Raw genomic sequence first — 12571 nt, 5'->3', positions numbered from 1 at the left:
TTACATCTAAAGTATGCAGTGCTTCTTCCCTTTCATTCTTGGGACTGGGGCAGAAGGAGAACAAGGAGATCTCCTGGGTCCTATGAAACTGTGACGAAACTATGGGAAGGTAAGCTGGGTCGGTCCTAAGAATTACTATCTTCAAGTATTTGAATGAAGGGTGGGTACGCCGATAAAGCTTGTATATCACTAACGCGGCGGGCAGAAGTTAAGGCTACAAGAAGGGAGGTCTTAAAGGATAAGATTTTTAAAGGAACCTGACAGGGGTTCAAAGGGGGTCTTAGTTAGTGCATTTAGTACAAGATTTAGGTCTCAGGGAGGAGTAGTATGGAGATGGATAGGCCTTAATCTACTTGAGGCTCTAATGAATCTCATAATCCAGCGATTTTTGGCTAAATCATGGTTGTACAATGCTCCCAAGGCCGCTACCTGTACTTTCAGGGTGCTGGTAGCCAATCCCTGTTCTAACCCTTTCTGTAAGAATTCAAGTATTTTGTCTATTGGGATTTCTCCAATGCTTTAGTGGTTACTAGCTTTCTACTCTGTAGTAGAGTGGATACTAATTTTGATGAGAAACCCCTACCGCTTAGGAGTTCCCTCTCAAAAGCCAAGCTGTCATGTGTAAATTTCTTCTGTGCGGGTGATACACTGGTCCCTGGCATAACAGATCTGGAGTGTCCGGCAGAACCCAGGGGTCTGAAACAGACATCCTTCTCAGCCAAGAGAACCATATTCTCCGGGGCCAGAAAGGAGCTACTGCGATTACTATTGCTTTGTCCTCCCGTATTTTCCTCAGTACCAAGGGGATGAGGGATATTGGTGGGAAAGCATAAGCAAGATGATAATTTCAAGGTATTGTGAAGGCGTCTAGAGCTACTGGGCCCCCCAGGGAACGATTGAACAGAAGGTTTCTATTTTCCGATTCCGACTGTTCACAAATAAGTTTATTTCTGGCTGACCCCAGAGTTTTACAATCTGGTTGAATACTGACTGGTTTAGTTCCCATTCTCCTTGTTTTAGACGTGTTCGACTTAGAAAATCCGCAGTTCGGTTCTCTGAGCCTTTTATGTGGATAGCTGTCAGAGACCCTAGATTGTGCTCTGCTAGACGAAGGATGGACTTGGTTACTTCTATCAATGCTCGAGACCTGGTGCCCCCCTGGTGGTTTAGATATGCTACCACTACCTGGTTGTCCGAGAAGACCCTTACGTGTTGGGAGCAAAGAAAATCCAGAAAGTGAACGAGAGCTAGCTTTACTGCCAGCAACTCCTTCATGTTCGAGGAGGCTAATTTGTGTTCTTGAGTCCAGGGACCTAGTGCTACCTGATTGTCTAGATGTGCATCCCACCCCCAGGGACTTGCATCCGTGGTTAAGGTTTTTGCTGCTGGTAATACCCAAGGAACCCCCTTGGTTGAATTGACTGGGTCCGCCCACCACGCTAAGGAGTGTACTGTCTTTAACGAGATGTTTAATTGTCCGTCTAAATTTCCATGCAGAGAAACGCCTGCATCTAATATTTCCCACTGCAGGTCCCGGTTATGGCTTTGTGCCCACTGCACTGCCCGGATGCAGGCTGTCATTGACCCCAGCAGGAATATTGCCTTTCTCAGGGTAGTGAATGGGGAATCTGTCATTTGTGATACCATCGGTGTCATTTTTTGGATCTTCCCCTGTGGAAGATATCATTTCTGTTTGATCGAGTCTAGGATTATCCCCAAGTACTCCTGTGCCTGACTTGGTACAACTCTGGATTTGGGTATATTCAGCATCCATCCTAGACTCGCTAGAGATCTCATGACCATATCCAACTGTTTGCAGTGGTGGGAGGAGACACCGACCACCAAGAGATAGTCCAGATATGGGACTATTAGAATGTTTTGTTCCCTTATGTGGGCCATTACTACTGACATTATCTTTGTAAATACTCTTGGTGCAATGGCTAACCCGAAGGGGAGAGCCCTGAATTGGTAATGTTTTACTTCCCCCTGGATTTCCACCGCTACTCTGAAGTATTTCCGGTGGTCTCTGTGAACGGACACATGGTAGTATGCTTCTATTAAGTCTAATACAGTCATGAAACACGAAGGAAAAAGCATCTTTACACAAGATTTTATTGTCTCCTTTTTGAAATGTTGGACTTCCAGGAACTTGTTTAGTCTTTTTTAGATTTATGATTGCCCTGTACGTTCCATCTGGCTTTCTGCGAAGAAAGAGAGGGGAGTAGAAGCCTTCACCTTTCACCTGGTAGTGGACTTCTTGTAATACCCCTTTCCCTATTAGATTCAAGATTTCTTCTTGAATTACCGACTGTTCGTGTGATGTTTTTTGGGGAGTTACCATGAAAGAATTGTTTGGAAGGGCACGGAATTTTAATTTTAGACCTTCTCTGCTCAGTATCCAAGAACTCGTGGATATTTTTTCCCAGGCCGGGAGAAAGTAGGCCAATCTCCCTCTGACCCGGGGAACACCTTCATTGTGGCTTTTTGTAATCAGGGGGTTTATTGAACATAAAGCCTTTGTTCTTATTTCTTTTATCCTCCCATCCATCTTTGTTCCCCTTTGGGGGCCTTCTTCACATAAATCTTCTGTTCCGAAAAGGCCGCCTGTATGATTGACTGGGGAACCCGGAGAAGGATTTTTTCTTGTTTCCTGCCTTGTCCAAGATGTTGTGTAAGGTTGAACCGAATAGGAACTCGCCTTCATACGGAATTGAGCACAATTTAGTCTTAGTCTGCAAGTCTCCCGGCCAGTACTTTAGCCATAGGGTGCGTCTTGCGGCGTTTGAGAAGGAGGCTAACATGGCTGCTAACCCAGCATAGTCCACTGATGCGTCCACCAGGAAAGCTGCTGCTTCTTTCATTACAGAAACTGATTTTTGAATTGTTTCTCTTGAGACTTTCTCTTTTAGTTGGGAATCTAAGTGATCCAACCACACCATTAGGGCGCGGGCAGTACATGTGGCTATGGCCGGTTTTAATCCTCCCCCTGCCGCTTCCCAGGAGCTCTTTAAAAAAGTTTCTGCTTTTTTTAACCATCGGGTCCTTCAGGGTGCCCATGTCTTCGAAGGGAAGGGCAAATGTTTTAGAGGCCTTTGCTATAGCCATGTCCAACTTTGGTGCTTTACTCCATAGGGAGCAGGCCGGATCGGCAAAGGGATATTTTCTCTTAGGTGTTAGAAGAACCTTATCGGGCTTTTTCCATTCTCTTTTAATTAGGGAGTGGATTTTCTCATTTATCGGGAATGCTCCCCTTTTTTTTGTTCTAGGCCACTGAACATTAGATCTTGGTCCGTTTTTTCAGGACGTTCGTCTACCAGCCCCATAGTTGTCCTTACGGCTTTTACAAGGGCATCTGTCTCTTCAATAGGGAAGCAGCTGCATCCCCCTTCTGAGGATGATGAAGAAAACTGGGAGGATGACGAATTACTAGAGTCAGACAGTTCACTCTCTGACTCACTCAATGTTAGATTCTGGAGGTCTATGCCTGGACCTACGTTTTTTCTTTGAGGTCTTAATGCCTTTAAGGGCATCTTCGACCTGGCTTCTTATCAGTGTTTTAAGGTCTAAAGCAAAAGTCGGAGATTCCTCCTGGATTGTTTTTTCTATGCACGCGCCGCAGAGCTTTTCCTCCCATGTAGAGGGTAGCTCTTCAGTGCATATAGCACATACCCTGTGCTTGGATTTCGCTATGCATTTCTTCCCCTAGAAAAAAAATAACCCCACATTAACGAGCGGACTTTCACAGAGATCACTCACCCTCCTGTAGAAAGAGAGATACCGTCTCAGGCCTAGGGATTATTTCCACAACTGGATCCACTTCTGGCCGTGCCACCTTGGTGGAGCTTCGGCTGTGCTGTGATCCCGAGCGGCTACTGCTGCGCTGCTGGGAAGAAGTGTCCCCTTTGCGCTGGCGCTATGGATGCTGGCGCTTCTGCCGCTGCATCTACACCTGTTCAGGGGACTGTTGTACAGCCTCCTGCACAACTTGCTGTTCATGGTCACTCATCGTGACTACAGACGCTTCTATTCCCCTTCAGGGGGTTTAAATAATTTTTCTCCCGCCAGGAAGCGCAGCGCAATCACAGTGATGCACCGCCGATGGAAATGACGGTTAGTGCATGCGCACTGCGTGAACCCCAGCACTATCCTGTGCCGCTCGTTTCTTTGGGGGGGAATGCGCGCACGCCAATGTCGGCGTCTTCCGCTGTCTCCCCGCCCTGCATGTCTGTGGGTTTGTACAGTGGCCCGGCGCCGTGTGCATATAGAGGCCGCTTCCATCCTCATGCTGTGCAGCATCGACCGCAAATGCTGGCATCTCCCCCCTCCATCGGTTCCAGCGACTGAGAACTTGTGTCGCATGAATGCAGTGGCTGCCGCCACCCTCACGCTGTGCGCCGCACGCTGCTATGGAGGACCCCTTTCAAGTGACCGCCGCCACTATGGGGAAAAAGCTCCTCTTTTTTTTTCCCTCGGGAGAGGCAGACTTGTTCCTCCTTCACTGCCTCTCCCCACTCACCCTCAAGGTCCGACCCCGGCTGTGGTGCTTCAGGGGAAGAAAAATGTTACCAACCCTGCCGAGGCAGGGAGCCCCACTGCCTGAGACCGTACTGGATCGGCCCCTGGCATCTCACGAAGATTCCTTAGGTACGTGCTGTAGGTTCCCCATCAGGGACAGGAAACCAAGTGATGTGGGAGAGACGTAGCGCCTTTTTCACCTGTAGGTTTCCTGTCCCTGAGGGCGGATCCCTCTCTCTCCGTGGTGCAGTCATGGGGGAAAGAGAAATATTTTGATCGAGAAGGGGTTGACCTAGTAGTGGACAACCCATTTAACACCTATTCTGGTTTGTTTCACACATTTCTTTATACCTTTTTTTCTACGTGTTCCTTGGTGGTTTTGCCACCATCAAAATGAACAGGTGTATATAGCACGGTTATCGGTATAAGTAGACTTAATAGCATTGTATCAGCCAGAAATATGTCAAGTGGACTGACATCTACCATCATTAATATCTATCACTGCTATCACTTTAGGTGGACTGTGAAGCATTATCTAATTAATATATAGGTCTGCTAAGGACTTCAGGGTATTGCGATAACCAGTGTTCTACAAATGGGACTGACGACTTCTATTAATACTCTTTTTGACACTCATTGGATCACCTCTTTACCATAGTTGTAATTGTCTATTTTCCTGTTCCTTTGGCTTGCAGGAAAATTTGAAAAACGAGAGGTCAAAAGAAGTTGGGAGTTAAAACAAATTTATTTTAAAAACTATATACAAAATAGCAGTATGTACATCATTTCTTGTGAACACGAACAACATAAAACAAAGCAGCATTTGATGGTTCTCCCTGAATGCAAGTGTAAAGACATTAAACAAAAGTTAAAATCACATAAAACCAAGAACATAACCTAGATAAAAACGTTAACTTAGAAATGGATAACATATCACATTTCAAATATGGAGTTTGTGAAATAATTCTGTAAAGCCACATTCACTCAAGTTTTTGGTGCGTTTTTCACAATGCATTTTGTCAAAATATTTTACTTCATGGGTGCAGAAAACCTGCAACATCAAAAACTCACCAAAGCCTCATCGTGTGACCATGGCCATATAAGTAAAAGCATATAAAAGCATAGGTTCTTGTGTGACACACAGCCCTCGATTTTTATCTAGCAAAGCCTGGGAAGAATTCATACGTTTCATTCTCCCAGTCATCTGCCTGCCTTTCCAACACAGGTTTATCAGCTATACAAGAATGGACATGCCAAAAACAAAACCGACTGCTTGAGGGAGAATAAGAAGGCAAGAATGTACTAATACGGCCCCTGTCACATAATTCAAACGGCAGCTCGCCCTAGCCATGTGTCAGAATGGGCTGCAGTCTGTAGAGACACTGCTCCTAAGACCTGTGTCTCAGTGTCAGAGGAGCTGTATTGTAAGCACATTTACCTCTGTGAGCCGTCGAGAAGTGTGTGACAGAAGAAGAAAAAAAATCTTCTCGGCTGACTGGGCAAGTAGGAGTGAGGGTGGAGACGAAATTAATTTGTGCTCAGTCAGCTAAGATTTATTTCCTCTTGTCACGCACTTTTCATTGGATCACGGAGGTATGATGTAGCTCTTGTCTGTTGAGACACAGGTTTCAGGAACAGTGAAACAGTGTTTCTTCAGACTGCAGCTCAATACTGACATGACTAGTATGGGCTGTGTTTGAATTATTTGATGGGGACAGTTTTATTATATTCCGGGAGAACCCCTTTCAAGTGCAATTCTGCACGCACAGTTTTTATTCATTACGAAAATCAGCAACAGGACCCTGAAGTTTCATCACTTTGGTCTGCCCATAACACCATGAAGCATTCCCTGCCATGGAACGGTTTTCCATGCAGTCTTTCCTTTGCTACTTTAAGAGCCTTTCATACATATTTATAAACTGCATGTGGCTATTACTCTTGATAGTTATGTAGTCACACTACACTTTTCCTGCCTCCATTTAGAGCCTTTGCAAACTAATTAAAGGGGTTGTCTGCATTTTATTTTACTTCGATGCATGTATTTGAGGCTAAAAATCATTTTTGCAATTATGCTTACTAAACAAAATTGTACAATTTGCTTCTGTGTTGCACTGTCTGTTGCTGGCTGCAGAATAAGTTAACCGAGTGACCATCAGTGAGCTCGCTCGAAATGTCTTAAGGGGAGAGCTTTTAGAGCTATAATCTGTCCTTTTCTGAACTTCTCTCAGACCACATCAAAGTTGAATCTGCAGGAAAAGAAAGAGCTTGCGACAGCCAAACAGTGAAAAATAAAACCCCCAAATTATTGTTAATCTTAAATACAATGCATTTCAATAAAAAATAATAATTTATAAAAAATGTACTATATTACTATATATAGTATATATCATCATTTTGTCATCTCCTGTGGTATTATGTACATATATTGCATAAACCAACCTGGAAATTAGCATTCTGACATGGAATAGGACCCATGCCCAATAGTCTCCTGCCATGGTGTGGTAGCCACTAGAACTTGACCACCGAGCATGCTGGAGTGTCTCATCACACCAGAATATGAGGACCAAAGTACGTATTATAGTTGTAGGAGAGGACAAAGGACCCTCTGACTGGGGGAACCCAACCCAACAGACATTTATGATTTAGCCAATTAAAACTGGTACTTGTCAGAATGTTATTTTAAGCAATTAAAACGATATATATGTTGAAATTCTCTGCCCTCCGAATCAAGTGTTACAGTAGAACCATGAGACTTTTACAGTAAGATAACCCTTCCAATGGCAATCCTAAGGAATAAATAAATAAAGAGGAGCTGTCTGGTACATTGGGTAGTTTGGAGTAATTGTCAGATTTTCACGTTTTCCCCAAATCCTCTGAAACATATCCATGAAATCAGACATGGACTTGCTTTCTTGTAATTTCCTTCTGTGTTGTTTTCCCAATAGGCTTTAGCAGGTGGCGCCCAAACTACAAGTGGAGAACATAGGAAAAGTTAGAACAGATATACATCCATATATACAGTACACAAGGAAAATTAGTGAAGGATCAATCAGCGAATCAAATCGTTGGGCATAAGAGCCTGCAGTCAGACGACAGCATCTATTGTATTGGGGGCACTCCTCCAGCCTCTAGCTGCCCCCTGGGCTGTCCAGGTCACAGTTGTGGGAGGCGATCGAGGCCATTTTGTTGTAGCTCACAGCAAACGCTGTGGGCTTCGTTTTGCCCGTCATTGCGCACAGTGCTTAGTGTGTGCGATGACAGAAGCACTGAGCAGCCGAGGAGAGAAGGTGCCGGAGAGCGCAGGTCTCAGGTGAGTATCTGCGGCGGTGGTTACAGCCTGTTAGTATTACACTACATGCTGAGATCACTGCCCACTGCCGACCTGTTCAGGGCACAGCAGTGCGATCATCCATGTGCTGTGCTCTGAACAGACTGACAGTGGACACAGTGCTGAGTGGGAGCGCAGGGAAGGTAAGTACAAATGTATATTGCTTTGTTTCTATGCATTGAATGGATGGGTGAGACATATACGAGGATGGAAGAGGCCCATATACCAGGATGGAGGAGGCCATATACCAGGATAGAGGAGGTCATATATCACGATGGAGGATACCATATACCAGGATGTGGAACATATAGCAGGATGCACTATATGGGGCCATTATACTGTGGGGCACTAAATGGGGCCATTATACACAGTGCCCGGAAACTCTGATGGTTTACTAACGCCACCTCTGTTCAGACTAATGGAGCGCAGCGGGACCCGGAGTGGCTCTTGCTACAGCCTATGGAGCGTTGTTTTCTGAGAATGCCATGGAATACATCGGACCTGCGTGGGATCTTTTTGAGTTCTAATAAATTGGTGAATGAGGTATATTGACTTGTCTTTATTTCTCATTTCATTTTTTTTCAGGTTTCCATCTGTGGACTACGTCGGATTCTCAGGACCATAGTGCACCAGACTTTTTTCTTTTTTTTCCCCAAAAATAAATTGGTGAACCAGAGAACATGGCGGGGAGTGTTTTTTTTATAAATAAAGTTTACTTTTCTGCCTATTTTTCTTTCATTACCGGGTTAGTAATGGGGGTGTCTCTTAGACAGCTCTCCAATACTAACTCAAGGGCGGGATGTCAGATGTGATTTTTGACAAATTTTTGACAAATCACAGCTGTCACGAACCCCAACTACCATTACTCTAATTGCTAACACATCAGGGCAATCAGGAAGAGCGAAGGAAAAGCTCCAGAATTGGCACATCTAACGTGATTCGCCAATTATGGGGCGGCGATGGGCTGCTACAGACCCATGTATCCAATACATTAACGGACCATGTTATACAGTTGACCTAGTCTTATGACCACTTCACACAATAGATATATTGCTGCCGAGTATATAGTTTAAAGAGATTATCCAGGACTTTTTTTTTTAATTAAAGTATGGGTGAAAGAACTAACAGGCCGATAGTTGCTAGCCATCTGCCTATTGTCCCCGGCACTGATCTCTGCTGAAACAAAGCTGTGACCGCTCCTGTTGGCGATTCAGCGGCTTTTGATGGAGTCACGTCGACAGAGCAGCGACTTCTCTTCTACCCTGGTCTCTTGATGGGGCATGACTGCTGACATCATAGGGACGGCAGCCGACTCCCAAGTTGCCTAACTGCATAAGGTCGGCAATCACACCCTGTGACAGAAGAAGAGCTTCTCTGTTGATGTGGAGCAGCTGAATCACTGGCAGCAGCGGTTGATGACTGCTCTGAGCTTGCACCAAGTACAACAGGCGGGTAGTTGCCTGTTTGAACAACTGAAAATAAGGTGGATGAAAGATCATGAACGGAAGTTTTTCTGCTAGTCATGTAAAAGTTTTACAAACAGTACCATTGGGGCTTCAGGACTGGAGAACGGAGACTCCTCATGAGATCTATTTTCTTTATCGACAGAGTCATCACCATTTCTGTGTGCAAACTTCTGCTTTAAGGCTCTGGCTATAATGGCTGCAGGGTCTGTGGGATCATTGAGCGAACGTCTCTTCTTGTCTTTCCTGGTTAAGGGTGTCCCACCAGGGGATCTAAGGGGAAAAAGTAGTGACCACAAACATCACTGTCACTATGTAACATAAGCGCCGACAGGCTATAACTTAGATCTTCATACAAGCCATTTTTCATGTATTGCGGCTAGGTCTAATAACAATTGTTTCATTCAATTTTCGGAAAAGACATGTCTGAGACACTATTATTGGCACTAGTACAACATGTTAATAATTCGGGACAGACTAATCTGAAATGTTAAATCTAACATAATATTGAAATCATGTTTGCATAAGTTAGTTTCAACTTTGTAAGTGACTGAGTTCCAACTCTCGGCACAGCGCCCTCGCCCCAACTCTGGGTACCAGAATGATTTTGGGTGGGAGTTGGGGGGCCCAGAGTCAAACAGCATAGGGCAGTACGCCTATGCCTGCAAGGGCTCCCCTGCACGTCCGGGCCCCGATGCAGCTGCACTGATTGTATTTCCGCCCCTGCTCTTGTGAACCACGCAACCTTGATAAAGAACATAAAAATTAGCAAGAAAAAAAAAGTACAATTTTTCTGGATTCATATGGCAGATTTTAAAAAACAAAAAAAAGCAGAATACTCAGAAGAGCAGCGGGAAATAAAATAGGAGCAGAAACTGGTCACTTCTGATCTGCTGACAAGTCCTCTTTAACTACTGCTGGACTGCACATAGACTAAACATCTGGGCGGTCCACACATTACTCTGCACTGACATTCTATGGAGTGGGAAGTTGGACAGCAAGACTTCCCAGAGAGATGGCAAACATGGTTTATTACCCGTGTACCTTCTCAACCTCTGCATACATAGTGCTGAACCAGCACTTGTGTATATCGATTAGGAATCTATAGCACTGATTGTGCTTCTTCCTCCAGGCTCAGTAAACATGGGATCTCTGGGTGTAGGGATGAAAGGAGCTTCTATGTAGCTAGGAGATTGATATTCGCCTGCAACTGGGGCTAATGTAACAACCACAGTTCTAGGGGAAATCACTATTAAAAAAAAAAATTATATATATATATATATATATATATATATATGTGTAAAATGCCCCCCCCCCCCCCCACACATTTTTATGACCTTATGGGGGGCATTATTAAATAAATAAATCAAAACTAAAAGAAAAGTAAAAAAAAGAGAGAGAGATACTGCCAGTTTGAATCTTTGTTTGTAGCCATGCCCGGTTGAAAACAAAATGTGTCCTGTATATAAACATTGCATAGCTTCAGCTTGAAAAAAAAAAAAAAAAAGACCTTGGTCTATCAAATTCAATCTTTCTCCCCAACCGTATTTCAGCGATGAGATCTCATCTCTCAAGATCTTGGTCCCAAGATCTCCATCTGCGCATGCGCCACCTCCCGGAGGCCATTTTCCCGAAGTCCACCGCACAGGAAAGCATGGACGAACTGACGGGGGGCTCTGGCCTTTCACGAAATGTCGGCAGAGCCCCATGCAGCACCTGAGACACCCCTGTGGCACAGGAGCCCCCCTCCGCAGCGCAGGACACCTGCACACTCCCTCAGCCCAGCCTGCAGCAACGCTCCACACCTGCCTCCTCCAGCAGCGACCCTGGGACCCTGCTTCACTGCAGCCACCCCCCAGTAAGCAATAAGACGCATGCATTATAAGAAGCACAACCAATTAATTAAAAAAAGGTTTGTTTTTTTCCTATTTTTCTCCTCAAAATTTGTGGTGTGTCTTATAATCCGGAGCGTCTTACAAAGCGAAAAATACGGTATACATTGTTTGTCACTAAATTAACTACCGTATATACTCGAGTATAAGCCGACCCGAGTATAAGCCGACCCCCCTAATTTTGCCACAAAAAAACTGGGAAAACTTATTGACTCGAGTATAAGCCTAGGGTGGAAAATGCAGCAGCTACCGGTGAATTTCAAAATAAATGCTCCATACTGTTCATTATGGCCCCATAGATGCTCCATATAAAGCTAGCTGTGCACCGTTCATTATGGCCCCATATAAAGCTGTGCACCGTTCATTATTGCCCCATAGATGTACCATAGAAAGCTGTGCCATATAGTGCTCTGCACCGTTCATTATTGCCCCATAGCTGTGCCATATAGTGCTCTGCACCGTTCATTATTGCTCCATAGCTGTGCCATATAATGCTCTGCACCGTTCATTCTTGCCCCATAGCTGTGCCATATAATGCTCTGCACCGTTCATTATTGCCCCATATAAAGCTGTGCACCGTTCATTATTGCCCCATAGATGTACCATAGAAAGCTGTGCCATATAGTGCTCTGCACCGTTCATTATTGCTCCATAGCTATGCCATATAATGCTCTGCACCGTTCTTTCTTGCCCCATAGCTGTGCCATATAATGCTCTGCACCGTTCATTATGGCCCCATATAAAGCTGTGCACCATTCATTATTGCCCCATAGATGTACCATAGAAAGCTGTGCCATATAGTGCTCTGCACCGTTCATTATTGCCCCATAGCTGTGCCATATAGTGCTCTGCACCGTTCATTATTGCCCCATAGATGTACCATAGAAAGCTGTGCCATATAGTGCTCTGCACCGTTCATTATTGCCCCATACCTGTGCCATATAGTGCTCTGCACCGTTCATTATTGCCCCATAGCTGTGCCATATAGTGCTCTGCACCGTTCATTATTGCCCCATAGCTGTGCCATATAGTGCTCTGCACCGTTCATTATTGCCCCATAGCTGTACCATAGAAAGCTGTGCCATATAGTGCTCTGCACCGTTCATTATTGCCCCATAGCTGTGCCATATAGTGCTCTGCACCGTTCATTATTGCCCCATAGCTGTACCATAGAAAGCTGTGCCATATAGTGCTCTGCACCGTTCATCATTGCCCCATAGCTGTGCCATATAGGGCTCTGCACCGTTCATTATTGCCCCATAGCTGTGCCATATAGTGCTCTGCACCGTTCATTATTGCCCCATAGCTGTGCCATATAATGCTCTGCACCGTTCATTATTGCCCCATAGCTGTGCCATATAGTGCTCTGCACC

The 12571-nt window shown here is 44.9% G+C and overlaps 1 protein-coding gene across 1 annotated transcript in view; it reads right to left on the bottom strand.

Moving 5' to 3' along the window:
• Positions 1–5241: 5241 nt before the first annotated feature.
• Positions 5242–12571, bottom strand: part of MTFR2 (mitochondrial fission regulator 2) — a 31544-nt gene continuing 24214 nt past the window's right edge. The window contains exons 7-8 of the mRNA XM_069725975.1: positions 9390–9579; positions 5242–7482 (exon numbers count right to left, since the gene is read on the bottom strand). Of these exons, the coding sequence (XP_069582076.1) occupies positions 7408–7482; positions 9390–9579 (265 nt within the window). The 3' untranslated portion in view covers positions 5242–7407. The remainder of the gene's footprint in view (positions 7483–9389; positions 9580–12571) is intronic.

This window comes from Ranitomeya imitator, chromosome 5, assembly GCF_032444005.1.
Source record: "Ranitomeya imitator isolate aRanImi1 chromosome 5, aRanImi1.pri, whole genome shotgun sequence".
NCBI classification, from domain to species: Eukaryota; Metazoa; Chordata; class Amphibia; order Anura; family Dendrobatidae; genus Ranitomeya; species Ranitomeya imitator.
This window is presented reverse-complemented; position numbering and strand designations above follow the sequence as displayed.